Source organism: Geotrypetes seraphini, chromosome 3, assembly GCF_902459505.1.
Source record: "Geotrypetes seraphini chromosome 3, aGeoSer1.1, whole genome shotgun sequence".
Lineage (NCBI taxonomy): Eukaryota > Metazoa > Chordata > Amphibia > Gymnophiona > Dermophiidae > Geotrypetes > Geotrypetes seraphini.
The window spans coordinates 331,447,420-331,460,177 of record NC_047086.1 but is presented as its reverse complement, the minus strand read 5'-3'; the positions used below and the strand labels follow the sequence as shown (position 1 = coordinate 331,460,177).

The window sequence follows — 12,758 nt, the reverse complement described above, 5'->3', positions numbered from 1 at the left end:
GGTATTGCTTCTGGTGTTCGAACCATGGTCTTTACCTCAGCTGAACCTGGAGACGTGTCTCTTTCCCTTAACAGCTCCAAGCCCAGGCACCTGGGCTTTAGCTTGGTGTGGTTTGCTGGCAGGAGTCTCTGTGGGGCCTTTGCTAACAGAGGTGGAAGAGGTGGTTGTGGATCTCTACTCCTCCAACACTCCACCTGTTTGCCCCTACAATAAAATAAAATAATTTAATTGCCTATTCAGCTTTATTTCCTTACCCATTATTAGGGAAATAAAGCTGTTGGGGCAGAGGGATAGGGAAGAAATAAATTCTACACATCATTAACATAGCAGGAAGCAGCTTTGAGGCTGTTTCTTCATTCAGCAGGTAGGCCCAGGAGTCCCACTATATCAACAATAGATTTCTGGGTTTGGGAGGAAGGTGATCTGTAGGCCCTTGGGGCTGACATGCCTAGCAGTTGCTGGTGTTGAACCTGTGGAAGCCAGTGGCTTACCAATGCTGCTGTCTTTTGTTGCCCTACAATGGGGCAGTCTGATCCTCAGTGGGTTATCTGATCCTCTTCCTGACCTGACCACACTGTCTTGTAGCCTTACAGATTTTGACAGGAACAGTGGCCATGTTGCAGAGCAGTGTGTGGAGAGTGGCTCTGTTGTCTAGAATGTCTCACCTATTACACTGAAAAACTCTTTATGATGTCTTATAGCCATTCAGACTCCAGAGGCCATCAAACTCTAGAGTTTGAAGGCCTCTGGAGTCTGAATGGCCACAAGACACTCAGCTAGCCCAGTGGGGTGTTTGCCATTGCTTTCGGGGCTTGACTCGGCTGAGTTATCTAAGGGTGACTGTATGCCCCAAGGATATTTTTTCTGACTTTATGAGATTTTGGTGGTCCAAATTTCAGTCCAGAGGTTCTGCTGCTGGAAGTTCTCTGCCTCCTCCGTCGGTGTCTGGGGATAGCATGGTGTCCTTGTGGAGCTCCCCTCATCTGTCCATTCTGCCTGTTCCTCTTTTGACTCCTTTTCTAGGGGGTCCAGCGGCTGATCCTGACCTCTCTGATCCTTTGTTTGATAGTGCAGCATTTCCTAGATTGGGAGATCCAGACTTGGTTACTGGTTCCATGGATCCCTTAGGGGCTCCTGATCCTGGTGATGATTCGACTGTGCTGCGCTTATTTAAATTTGGCGCTTAAAAAAAGTCAGGCTGAGCAGAATTTGCGAGCAAGATGACAGCCGGGCGCTCATCTAAATTAGCTGGGAGGAGCACCCGGCTAAAAGGCGCTATGGAGAATACTGGATAAGGACAAGATGGGTGGTACAGATTGTATAGAATGACATGGTGACATAATTTGTCACTGTCCCTGTGGATAACTGTGGAAAACCATCCCGTGTCATTCTTTAGTGTATGTCTCAACCTCAGTCCTTCTACACCATCATTCTTCAATGAAAGGCTTGAGGGTCAGTGGCTTTGCCCATTCATACTCTGATTCTTCCCTCTCTCCTTAAAGGATGACATGGGGATGGCTTCCCATGGTTATCTGTCACCTTGTCATTCTCTATGTTGTGCGTTAGGATAAACAGATGGGAGGCTAAACTCATTGATCCAGAATGATGTCCACGGCACTGAACTTCTGAAAAGGGAATTACGAAGGGATGAGACTCATGGTGGGGAAGAAGATTAAGAAGAGGATAAACACTGTAAAAACGTTAGAGCAAGCATGGTCCCTTTTTAAGGACACGGTCAACGAGGCGCAAAATCTATATATACCGCGTATCGACAAGGGATCTAAGAGGAAAAAAAACAAGGAACCAGCATGGCTCACTGTAGCGGTGAAGGAAGCGATCAGAGACAAGAAGACTTCATTTAAGGAATGGAAAAGGTAAAAAACGGACGAAAACTGGAAAAAGCACAAACAACATCAAAGCAGGTGCCATAAGGCAGTAAGAGGGGCCAAAACAGACTACGAGGAGAAAATAGCCAAGGAGGCGAAAAACTTCAAGCTGTTCTTTCGATATATTAAGGGGAAACGACCTGCGAAGGAAGCGGCATAGTACCGGAAGACTGGAGGGTGGCCAACATGATGCTGATTTTTGAAAAGGGTTCCAGAGGTGATTTGGGAAATTATAGACCGTACAGTGAGAGGTTAGAGAAACTGGGCCTCTTCTCCCTTGAAAAGAGGAGACAGAGGAGACACATATCAAAACGTTCAAGATAATGAAGGGAATAGACTTAGTAGATAAAGACAGGTTGTTCACCCTCTCCAAGGTGGAGAGAACAAGAGGGCACCCTCTAAAGTTAAAAAGGGATAGATTCCGTACAAATGTAAGGAAGTTCTTCTTCACCCATAAAGTGGTAGAAAACTGGAACGCTCTTCCGGAGGCTGTTATGGGGAAAACACCCTCCAGGCCTTCAAGACAAATTTAGACAAGTTCCTGCTGAACCGGGACGTACGCAGGTAAGGCTAGTCTCAGTTAGGGCACTGGTCTTTGACCTAAGGGCCGCCGCGTGAGCGGACTGCTGGTCTGACTTAACAGTGGCAATTCTTATGTTCTTATAAGGAACTGATTTAGTTAAATGTGTGTGGCAAACTATTCCTGGTGCAGAATGAGTGTATAGTCAATCATCCTATGTATTAAAAGACTTGGGTGAAGAGACAGTTATGTTCTTAACGTACTGTTGTAAACCATTGTCTATCATTTGCAGGCTGTGCATAAATTTGAGACATTTATATTATGAGGATGAATTTTATTATTATATGCAATTATTTGATGTAAACTTGTTTTGATAAAGGCTATAAAAAGGTCTAACAGATATGGTTTTATTTTCACAGGAAGTTGCTTTGAAGAACAGACAAGAACAGTATGCACCACCACCTCCACAGTATTATTCCTGTCTTGTCAAAGACATAGAAAACTTTGGCTGGGATAAGTAGGTTTTATTTGTTTACTACATTTTATTTTACTCCGATGTGTGATAAAATTTTGATTTTTGATTTGTTTGTTTTTTTATTTTATTTAAATATTGTTTCTTTAGCACTCTCTAGACTGGTATAGGAAATCTTACAAGCGGGTATATATCTCAATCATGACCAGCAGGTTGAGACTGAACACAAAACTGTGGAATAGGTACCTTCCCCTGTTCCTATCAGTCTTATTTCAGTCTCCAGCAGGTGTGATTGAGCTGTACCCATCTCCCTTGGTAGGGCTGTTGGAATTTGTTTAGGGATTCTAGTCCATTTTGGGCCATATTGAGCTTGGGGGTCCGTCCAACCTCGGGGGTGTCAAACCCGGCGGGTCTCATGCTGGGTCCCTTTCCCCATTTCCTCCACCTCCCCACATTTGTTTAGAGGTGCCTCCCTAATTCAAGCAAGGCATATTTCATGATTAGGCACTGATCTAGTGTTACACCCAATACCTTCATAGTAGTCTGAATAGGATAACTAAGTTTATCCTAAACACCAAGTTTATCCAAAACACCACTATGCATCAATAAACTTAGTTATCCTAGATAAGTGCATAATCATGAAAGACCAAGTAGACTCCTTAATCAGAAAGGGTTTTTTCACTCCCTGGAAACTTCGATCTATTAGAGCATATTTTGATATGTCAGCATTCAGAATTCTGGTACAATCCCTCATACTGAGTCAACTTGATTACTGTAACATCGCCTATTTAGCAATTTCCCAAAAGAATATGTGACGATTACAATTAATGCAAAATGCAGCGGTCAAACTGATTTTCGGGCTGAAGAAGTTTGATCACGTGACACCTTACTACCGACAGCTGCATTGGCTACCGATGGAGGCACACGTAAAGTTTAAGTTCGCCTCTCTCTGCTTTAAAGTACTATATGGTCTAGCCCCTAAATACATAAGAACATAAGCAATGCCTCTGCTGGGTCAGACACGAGGTCCATCGTGCCCAGCAGCCCGCTCATGCGGCGGCCCCAACAGGTCCAGGACCTGTGCAGTGACCCTCTATTTATATCCTTCTATCCCCCTTTCCAGCAGGAAATTGTCCAATCCTTTCTTAAACCCCAATACCGTACTCTGCCCTATTACGTCTTCTGGAAGCACATTCCAGGTGTCCACCACACACTGGGTAAAGAAGAACTTCCTAGCTTTTGTTTTGAATCTGTCCCCTTTCAGTTTTTCTGAATACCCTCTTGTTCTTATATTTTTTGAAAGTTTGAAGAATCTGTCCCTCTCTACTCTCTCTATGCCCCTCATGATCTTGTAAGTCTCTATCATATCCCCTCTAAGTCTCCTCTTCTCCAGGGAAAAGAGACCCAGTTTCTCCAATCTCTCAGCGTTTGAAAGGTTTTCCATCCCTTTTATCAGACGTGTCGCTCTACTCTGAACCCTCTCGAGTAACGCCATATCCTTCTTAAGGTACGGCGACCAATATTGGACGCAGTATTCCAGATGCGGGTGCACCATCGCCCGATACAGCGGCAGGATAACTTATTTCGTCCTGGTTGTAATACCCTTCTTGATTATACCTAGCATTCTATTCGCTCTCTTAGTGGCCGCTGCACAATGTGCCTTCGGCTTCATTGTCATGTCCACCATTACCCCCCAAGTCCTTTTCTTGGGTACTCTCGTTCACTAACATCCCTCCCATTGTATAGTTGTACCTCAGGTTTCTGCTTCCCAGATGCAATACTGACCTTTTCTGCTTCTCAGCCAACAGACATAAGAGAAGCTCACATTTGAACTTCATTTCCCCCCCAGTTAGAGGATGTAAACTCAAAAGACACCATCAACACCTTCTCTCACATCAAGCAGCATTATGGGGTAAAGTTGTAGAACAATTGCTTACGCCTTCTACTTATGGAGAATTTAGGAAACGCCTAAAAACATATCTGTTCCTGAAGTATCTAGACAACTGACCCGTACAACTCTTTCTCTTCAATAACGGTTCCCTTGAGCTGTTAACCACTATCTTTCACCTCTGTTAAGTTCAATGAATTTGTACCATCTTTTAATCTTTGTAAACTGCATATAACTTCACGATCCTGCGGTATATAAACTGTTATTATTATTGTTATTATTCATTTTGCTTTGAGAGCCAGTGGAGTCTGTTCTGTTTAAAAAAAAAATAAATCCTGAGGTAGTGGCGGTCTGAAGGGTTGCTTTTCCTTTAAATTTACTTTATTTTACTGTACTTTTTTGCTAACCGGTACTTTTGTTTTAGCTAGGTCACTTATGGAGCAATGAGCACTTCACAGGGGAAAAAGTGCTCATTGTGCTCTAGATGCGAGGCACTCGCGGCCGGTCTGTGCAAGCAGAGTACAGGCCGGTGCAGTAGTGGAGATCTGTTGGCAGCAGCTGCAGGCGCACAGAGCTCCCCGCTGCTAGTGCTCGCGAGTCGGCTGGAAGCAGTGGGGAAGCCGGTCTTCCCCCCACTATCCACCGAGGGTTTTCCTCAGCCGCCGACAGTAAGGGTAAAAAGGATTACCTTTCCGCTGGTTTGCTTGGGACTCCCTCTCAGCTGATTTTTTAACAGTTGAAGCCGGCTTGCCTGCTTTAGCGGCTGGGACAGTTCAGGCCCTGAAGGGATTGTTTTTGGCGGGAACTTCGCCATTTTCTTAGTCTGGCCCCTCCATTTTGTCTGCATCCTCAAGTGACCTTCCCCCTGTATTGGAAAAACAGGGGCAGGTTTCAGCTGGGTCCCATGCTGTGATAGGGAGTCCCTTGGGACCCACAGGGGGGTTTTCCCCTGATTTAATTTTTGCATTGTGCAGAGCTTATTTTCTGGTGGCTAGGGGTCCCACATGTGCCCGGGGGGTTTTGGAGGGGGGGGTGTTTCTCCGCACCCCCTTGTGGCTTTGCCTCCCTCTTCTCCTTTGGTGTCTCCTCTTCCTCCTCCCTCGTTCAAGTGCCCAAGGGTGGCTTGGGATGATGATTGGTGGTCAGAGGAGCGTGTTGGCCTGGATGAGGATCTGGACCCTTTTGAGGAATTCCAGGATCCTCTCGAGGGGACGGCCATTGGCGGCGGGGCGGCTAGTTTCCCGCCTTCTAGCAAAGAGGCGTCCGTGGTGCACATTTTTCAGAGGGATGAGCTACCAGACCTGATTCAGCAGGTCTTTTCGGTGCTGCGTTTTGAAGAAGCGTCACTGGAGACCTCAACTGTACGGTGAGTCTGACGTCGGTGCTGAGCAAAATGGTAGACACTATTATAAAAACCAAAATCTGTAGGACCGTTGGATGATCAAGGAGCAAAAGGGGCGCTCAGGGAGGATAAGGGCATAGCAGATGATAATGCGGAGGAACTGAATGAAGTCTCAGTAAATCTGGAAGATGTACTAAGCCAAATCGACAAGTTAAAAAGTGATAAATCACCTAGACCTGATAGTATACATCCCAGGGTACTAAAAGAACTCAAACGTGAAATTGCTAACATGCTGTTAGTGATCTGTAACCTGTCGCTGAAATTGTCTGTAGCACCTGAAGATTGGAGGGTGGCCAAAATTATGCTGATTTTTAAAAAGGGTTCTAGGGGAGATCTGGGAAATTATAGACCGGTAAGCCTGACTTCAGTGCTGGGTAAAATGGTGAAACATGGCTTCAGCTGAGGGAGATCTTGCCTCACCAATTTGCTTGACTTCTTTGAAGGTGTGAATAAACAGGTGGATAAAGGTGAGTCGGTTGATATAGTGTATCTAGATTTTCAGAAAGCTTTTTTATAAAGTTCCTCATGAGAGGCTCCTGAGAAAATTAAAGAGTCATGGGATAGGTGGCAAAGTTCAGTTGTGGATTAGGAATTGGTTATCAGATAGAAAACCAAGGGTAGTGTTAAATGGTCATTTTTTTCAATGGAAGAATAGTAGAGTCCTGCAGGGATCTGTAATGGGATTGGTGCTATTTAACTTATTTATAAATGATCTGGAAATTGTAGCGATGAGTGAGGATATTAAATTTGCAGATGTTCAAAGTTGTTAAAACACATGTGGATTGTGAAAAATTGCAGGCAGACCTTAGGAAATTGGAAGACTGGACGTTCAAGTAGAAGATGAAGCTTAACGTGGACAAATGCAAAGTGATGCACATTGGGAAGAATAACCCAAATCACAGTTACCGGATGCTAAGGTCCACCTTGGGGTTTAGCGCCCAAGAAAAGGATCTGGGTGTCATTGTAGACAATACGATGAAACCTTCCGCCCAATGTGTGGTGGCAGCCAAAAATCAAACAGGATGCTAGTAATTATTAAAAAAGGGATGGTTAATAAGATTAAGAATGTTATAATGCCCCTGTATCGCTCCATGGTACGACTTCACCTGGAGTATTGCGTTCAGTTCTGGTCTCCTTATTTCAAAAAATATATAGTAGCATTAGAAAAGGTTCAGAGAAGAGCGATTAAGATGATAAAGGGGATAGAACTCCTCTCGTATGAGGAAAGATTAAAAAGTTTAGAGCTCTTCAGCTTGGAAAAGAGAGAGCTGAGGGGAGATATGATTGAAGTCTACAAAATCCTGAGTGGAGTAGAACGGGTACAAGTGGATCGATTTTTCACTCCATCAAAAATTACAAAGACTAGGGCACACTCGATGAAGTTAAAGGGAACTACTTTTAAAACCAATAGGAGGAAATATTTTTTCACTCAGAAAGCCCTAACCTTTTTAGTCTTTCCTCATAAAAGAGGAGTTCCATCCCCTTATCAACTTGGTTGCTTTTCTTTGAACCTTTTCTAGCACCACTATATCTTTCTTGGCATAAGGAGACCAGAATTGAATTCAGACACTAAGGCCCTGATTCTATAAAGGGCACTTAAATCCTGCCTAATGCTGAGTGGAACTTAGACTTCCAAACTAAATGGTTAATGAGTCATTTAAGGGTCTTAATGAGCGATAATTGGCACATGGACATCCAAAGGATGTGGACACCACTTTGTAGGTGCATCCACAATTTCGTGGATTCTCATTGAGAAAATTCACACCTAACGTAATAGGTGTGGGCGTGTCCGGGTGAGGCTTAAATATAGGCGACCTTCAATTCATTTGCATAATGTTGAGTGACTCAGGGTGTCCATCTCATGCCTACATTGTAGACAAATGAAAACCAGATCTACTTTTGAGCATAGTTTGAGCTTCAGATAGACCTGAGTTCTATGGACAAAACTTAGGCACAGTTTGGACGTCCTTAATGTGATCTGCTAAATAGCTCTCTGGGTTTTTATTTTTGCTTTATTAAGCTCAAAATACATTTAATAAGGCACCATATAAACAGGGCACATCCTTCAATTTTTGTTGACAAACAACAATGTTATTTGCTAATTAGAGAAAAACATCCATTAACTGAAGCAGAGCATGTGAAAAAAAACACAGCTTTAGGTTTCTTGCTAAAAAGCTACCTTTTTTTCTGACTAAACAGTGCTCCAATTAGCTCATTACTGAAAGCAAGGAAAGCACATGAAAAAAATATATAGATTTCATACATAACTTCATTTGCAAAAGCTTAAAAACATTAAACCCCCCAGATACAGAACTTAGCATGGCTTCTACTTCATTGTAAGTGGAGGTATGCAGCTGCACAATGCTGACCTCATTGTGATATCATCATGGTGCACCTGCAAGGTAGAATGCCACAATTAAAATATGTGCTGGGATTTGAACCTATGACCTCTGAAAGATGGGAACAGGGCTTTTACCCATTGAGCCACAGCCGTTTCCACTAATGTTTTTCTTTCTCACATCTGATATGATAGCTTAGGGATCTGCTAAGCTATGATCTTCTCAGGTATTTTCACCTTCACATGGCTAGGATCACTAAGCTCTCATGGTAGGAACCCCACAACTGAAAGGAAGCAGCTGTGGCTCAATGGGTAAAAGCCCTGTGCTTTTCTTCCAGAGGTCATGGGTTCAAATCCCAGCACATATTTTAATTATGGCATTCTAACTGGCAGGTGCACCTTGATTATTTCACAATGAGGTCAGCATTGTGGAGCCATGCTAAGGCCTGTATCTGTTTTTTTCTGTTTTTAAGCTTTTGCAAAATAAGTTATGTATGTAATCCATATTTTTTTTCATGTGTTTTCAAGAATGAGCTGATTGGAGCACTGTTTAGTCAGAAAAAAAGGGTAGCTTTGTAGCAAGAAACCTAAAGCTGTGTTTTTTTCATATGCTCTGCTTCAGTTAATGGATGTTTTCCTCTAATTAGCAAATAACATTGCTGTTTGTCAACAAAAATAGATTTGCATGCAATATATCTGTTTTGATATGCCCTGTTTATGTGGTGCCTTATTAAATGTATTTTGAGCTTAATAAAGCAAAAATAAAAAACCAGAAAACTATTTAGTAGATCGCATTAAGGATGTCCAAACTATGCCTAAATTCCTCCATAGAACTCACGTTTATCTGAAGCCCAAACTACGCTCAAAAGCAGACCTTCTTTACAATGCCTATAGGACCTAGTTTTACAATTGCTAGCTCATTAAACTAAACTAAACTAAAGCTCAACTTTATATACCGGGTCATCAATCTAAGGAAGCTCGACTCGGTTTACAACAATTAGATAAAAACTAAAGAAAGTTTACAATAATTAAAAACTAAAGAAAGTAATAGCAAAGGTTTCAAAGAAATTAGTTTTCAAAATGTTTGGCAAATAGAAAAGTTTTTAGAAATTTACGGAAAGATTGAAAAGAACTGGGGCCCCTCAGAATTAAGGGGAGTTCATTTCATAGTTGAGAAAATTTAAAGGCCAGAGATTGCACACTGGTTAAACCTTCAGCCTTCTACCCTAATGTTGCTGGTTCAAATCCCAGTCACTCTCTCTGATGGAAAAGAAATAAATAAAAGCATTGAACAGATCCAACTCCCAGTATCAGAATTATAATGAAAAACACCATAAAATGCCATTCTAATTACATCATAATAATAAAATATTATAACATTAAGGACATTATGTGGACATCTAACTCTCGCCTAAAACTCTAAAGGACGTCTCAAAATTTGGACGTCTAAACAGTGCTGAGCATCGCTGAGCACGAATCTACAAAGGACGCCTATCTTGAACATCCAAACTGCACCTAACTTTAGATGCACTTTGCTGAATCAGGTCCTAAATAAAAAATGTGGAAAAAATTAGAGAATTTAGATAGTGAATTAGTTTTTCTGAAGGAACATGATATGTTTTAATGACCTATCTGATGATTTTAATTTACAAATTTAACGTTTTAAAAGAGAAGTGAAAAAATTTAAATATGGGAAGTATAAGAGAGATAAGCTAGTAAGTTGAAGAGTGTATTCCCTTGAAATAAGAAAATTAACTTTAGATTTAAAGACACGAGGAATACAGTGAGAGATTTTGTGGGGAATGATCACAACAATACAAGAAGAATGAATATCCCTACTACTGAGAGGAGAAACATAATATAACATAAAATCATATTTCTATATCGTAAAACTAAAGAGACTGAACAATCTCAGTGATGTACAAAAACAATTCTCCAGAAATTTCCCAAACAGTGTTGATTCAAATAAACTAATGATTAAACAATCATAGTGATATACAAATCAATTCCCCAGAAATTTTGTGAATAATGTTGATTTCAACAATTTCCTAAAATGCATGTAAGTTGTGGAAAGAGATAATAATATGTGAAGATCAACTAGCAGCTTGATAAGACAGTTGTCGTTGTAAGAATCTCTTATATATACAACCAAAGACAGAAGTAAAAATCAACAAAGCAAGGCATGTCAGAATCAGTTGATGCATTTGAACCAAGCCACCTCTCAAGCCTCCTCCAGGGTGTGGGACCTTCCACTCTGATGAAGTCTCCCTTTGAACTACTCTTGATTTCATCTTTCAAGTATCTCACTTGGAAGGTAATATTCCTCATATCTCTTACATCTGCATGCCAAGTCAGTGAGCTTCAAGCGCTTGTGTCGGATCCACCTTATACAACATTTTGAACTACTTGACCTCATCTCTCAAGTATCTCACTTGGAAAGTAATATTCCTCATATCTCTTACATCTGCATGCCGAGTCAGTGAGCATCAAGCCTTATACAACGTTATACAACCTTATACAACGTTCTATCATGATAGAGTAGTTCTTTGTATTAATCCGAAGTTCCTCCCTAAGGTCGTCTCAGAATTACTTGGATCAGCCCAAACCTCGCAGAACTTCCACTAAGCTGTTCCTGTCATTCAGTCCTAACAGACTTGGAGCTCCTGTCACCAAGAGAACCATCTCCACATGACTGGAGGACTGTATCTCCTTTGCTATGTTCAGGCTAGGCTGATGCTTGGACTGTGTCACTGCACATAAAGTTTGAGCAACAGTGACTTCAGTAGCTCATCTATGTTCTATTTCCATTGAAGACATCTGTAAAGCAGCCACTAAGTCCTCAATTCATACCTTCACATCCTGCTATTGTTTAGAGGCTCATTCTAGATGGGATAATCGGTTCGGCCAATCAGTTCTTCAAATTTTATTCTCCATTTAGATGCCAACTTCCCTCCAACCCTTTTGGTCACCAGGCTCATGATAGTTGTCAATGACCCCTTTTTCAGAGGTATGATCTAGGGCATCCCATATATGAGATTATGCCGTCTGATTGTCCTCAGATAAAGCGTAAGTTACCTGTAGCAGGTGTTATCTAAGGATAATCAGGCAAATATTCTTACACCCTCCCACCTCCCCTAGTTGGCTTCTTAGCTTTGTTACTGAACTGATGGTCCCGCGAGCCAATGTCTGGCTTGAAGGTACCAGCATATTTGTGGTATGGGCGGTCTTAAAGATTTAAAATGACAGGATAGGGAAGGTACTTGTATACCTCCTTTTTTGTAGTGTTACAACCACACTCAAAGCGGTTAACATACAGGTACTTCAAGTATTTTCTCTATTTGTCCCGATGGGCTTACAATCTAATGTACTTGGGGCAGTGGAGGATTGCCCAGGGACACAAAGAGCAGCATGGGGTTGAACCCACAACTCCAGGATGCTGATGCTGTAGCTCTAACCATTACGCCACACACTCCTCAGTTTTGGGTCCCGTGGATGATATGTTAAAATATGTAAGGTATGTAAGGTAAAAAGTAAAATATCATCACTGCAAATGTTGACTTTATGCTGAATGTTAATTGGAATATATAAAATATGAGTACTATCAATTTTTTTTTCAATTTTGATAAAGGGGAAGTTTGAGGGGAGAAAAAACAAGAAAGCATAAATGTTGTATACTGTATGGAATTGCAGAAATGTATCAAAAGCTTTGACAGGAAGTTTGATGTGTACATAAGTAGAGGCTGACAGGAACCTGCTGTGTGTGCCAGAGGTTCCAGTGATGGCATTCTGAAACACAGTGCTCACTGACCACAGCATGAGCCTTGACACATATTGTAAATAACATGGAGATATATGACTGCATTAAGCAGCAGACTGGTGTATTAACAGCAGTAAATCTAGAAACAGCAGAAATGGCTGTCATATAAGACTTCCTCTGATTAATAATTGTAACAGATTAACAGGAGTATAGCAGATGTTTCAAAATATAATTCTCTTTGATACCCTGAACATTTTCTTTTTTAACCCACCCCAAAATAGACTCGTGTTTGTGGATAGTGAGTTCAGCATCATCCAGCTGAAAGTAAACGATACTGCTGGTCGAGAGCATCAGATAACTTTGCAGTTAAAGGCAAATGTGAGTATTATAATGGATATTTAAAAAAATAAATGGCAAAAGAGAGATGAATACTTTTCCTTTGATAAAGATATATCAGACACTCAAGTGAGGTGATGCCATCGCATAGCAACGAGA

At 41.5% G+C, this 12,758-nt stretch overlaps 1 protein-coding gene across 4 annotated transcripts in view; it reads left to right on the top strand.

Moving 5' to 3' along the window:
* Window positions 1–12,758, top strand: part of FANCL (FA complementation group L) — a 133,172-nt gene that overhangs the window by 39,071 nt on the left and 81,343 nt on the right. For all 4 annotated transcript variants that reach the window (XM_033936308.1, XM_033936309.1, XM_033936307.1 and 1 more), the window contains 2 exons: window positions 2,826–2,923; window positions 12,545–12,641. In XM_033936308.1, coding sequence (XP_033792199.1) covers window positions 2,826–2,923; window positions 12,545–12,641 — 195 coding nt within the window. The remainder of the gene's footprint in view (window positions 1–2,825; window positions 2,924–12,544; window positions 12,642–12,758) is intronic.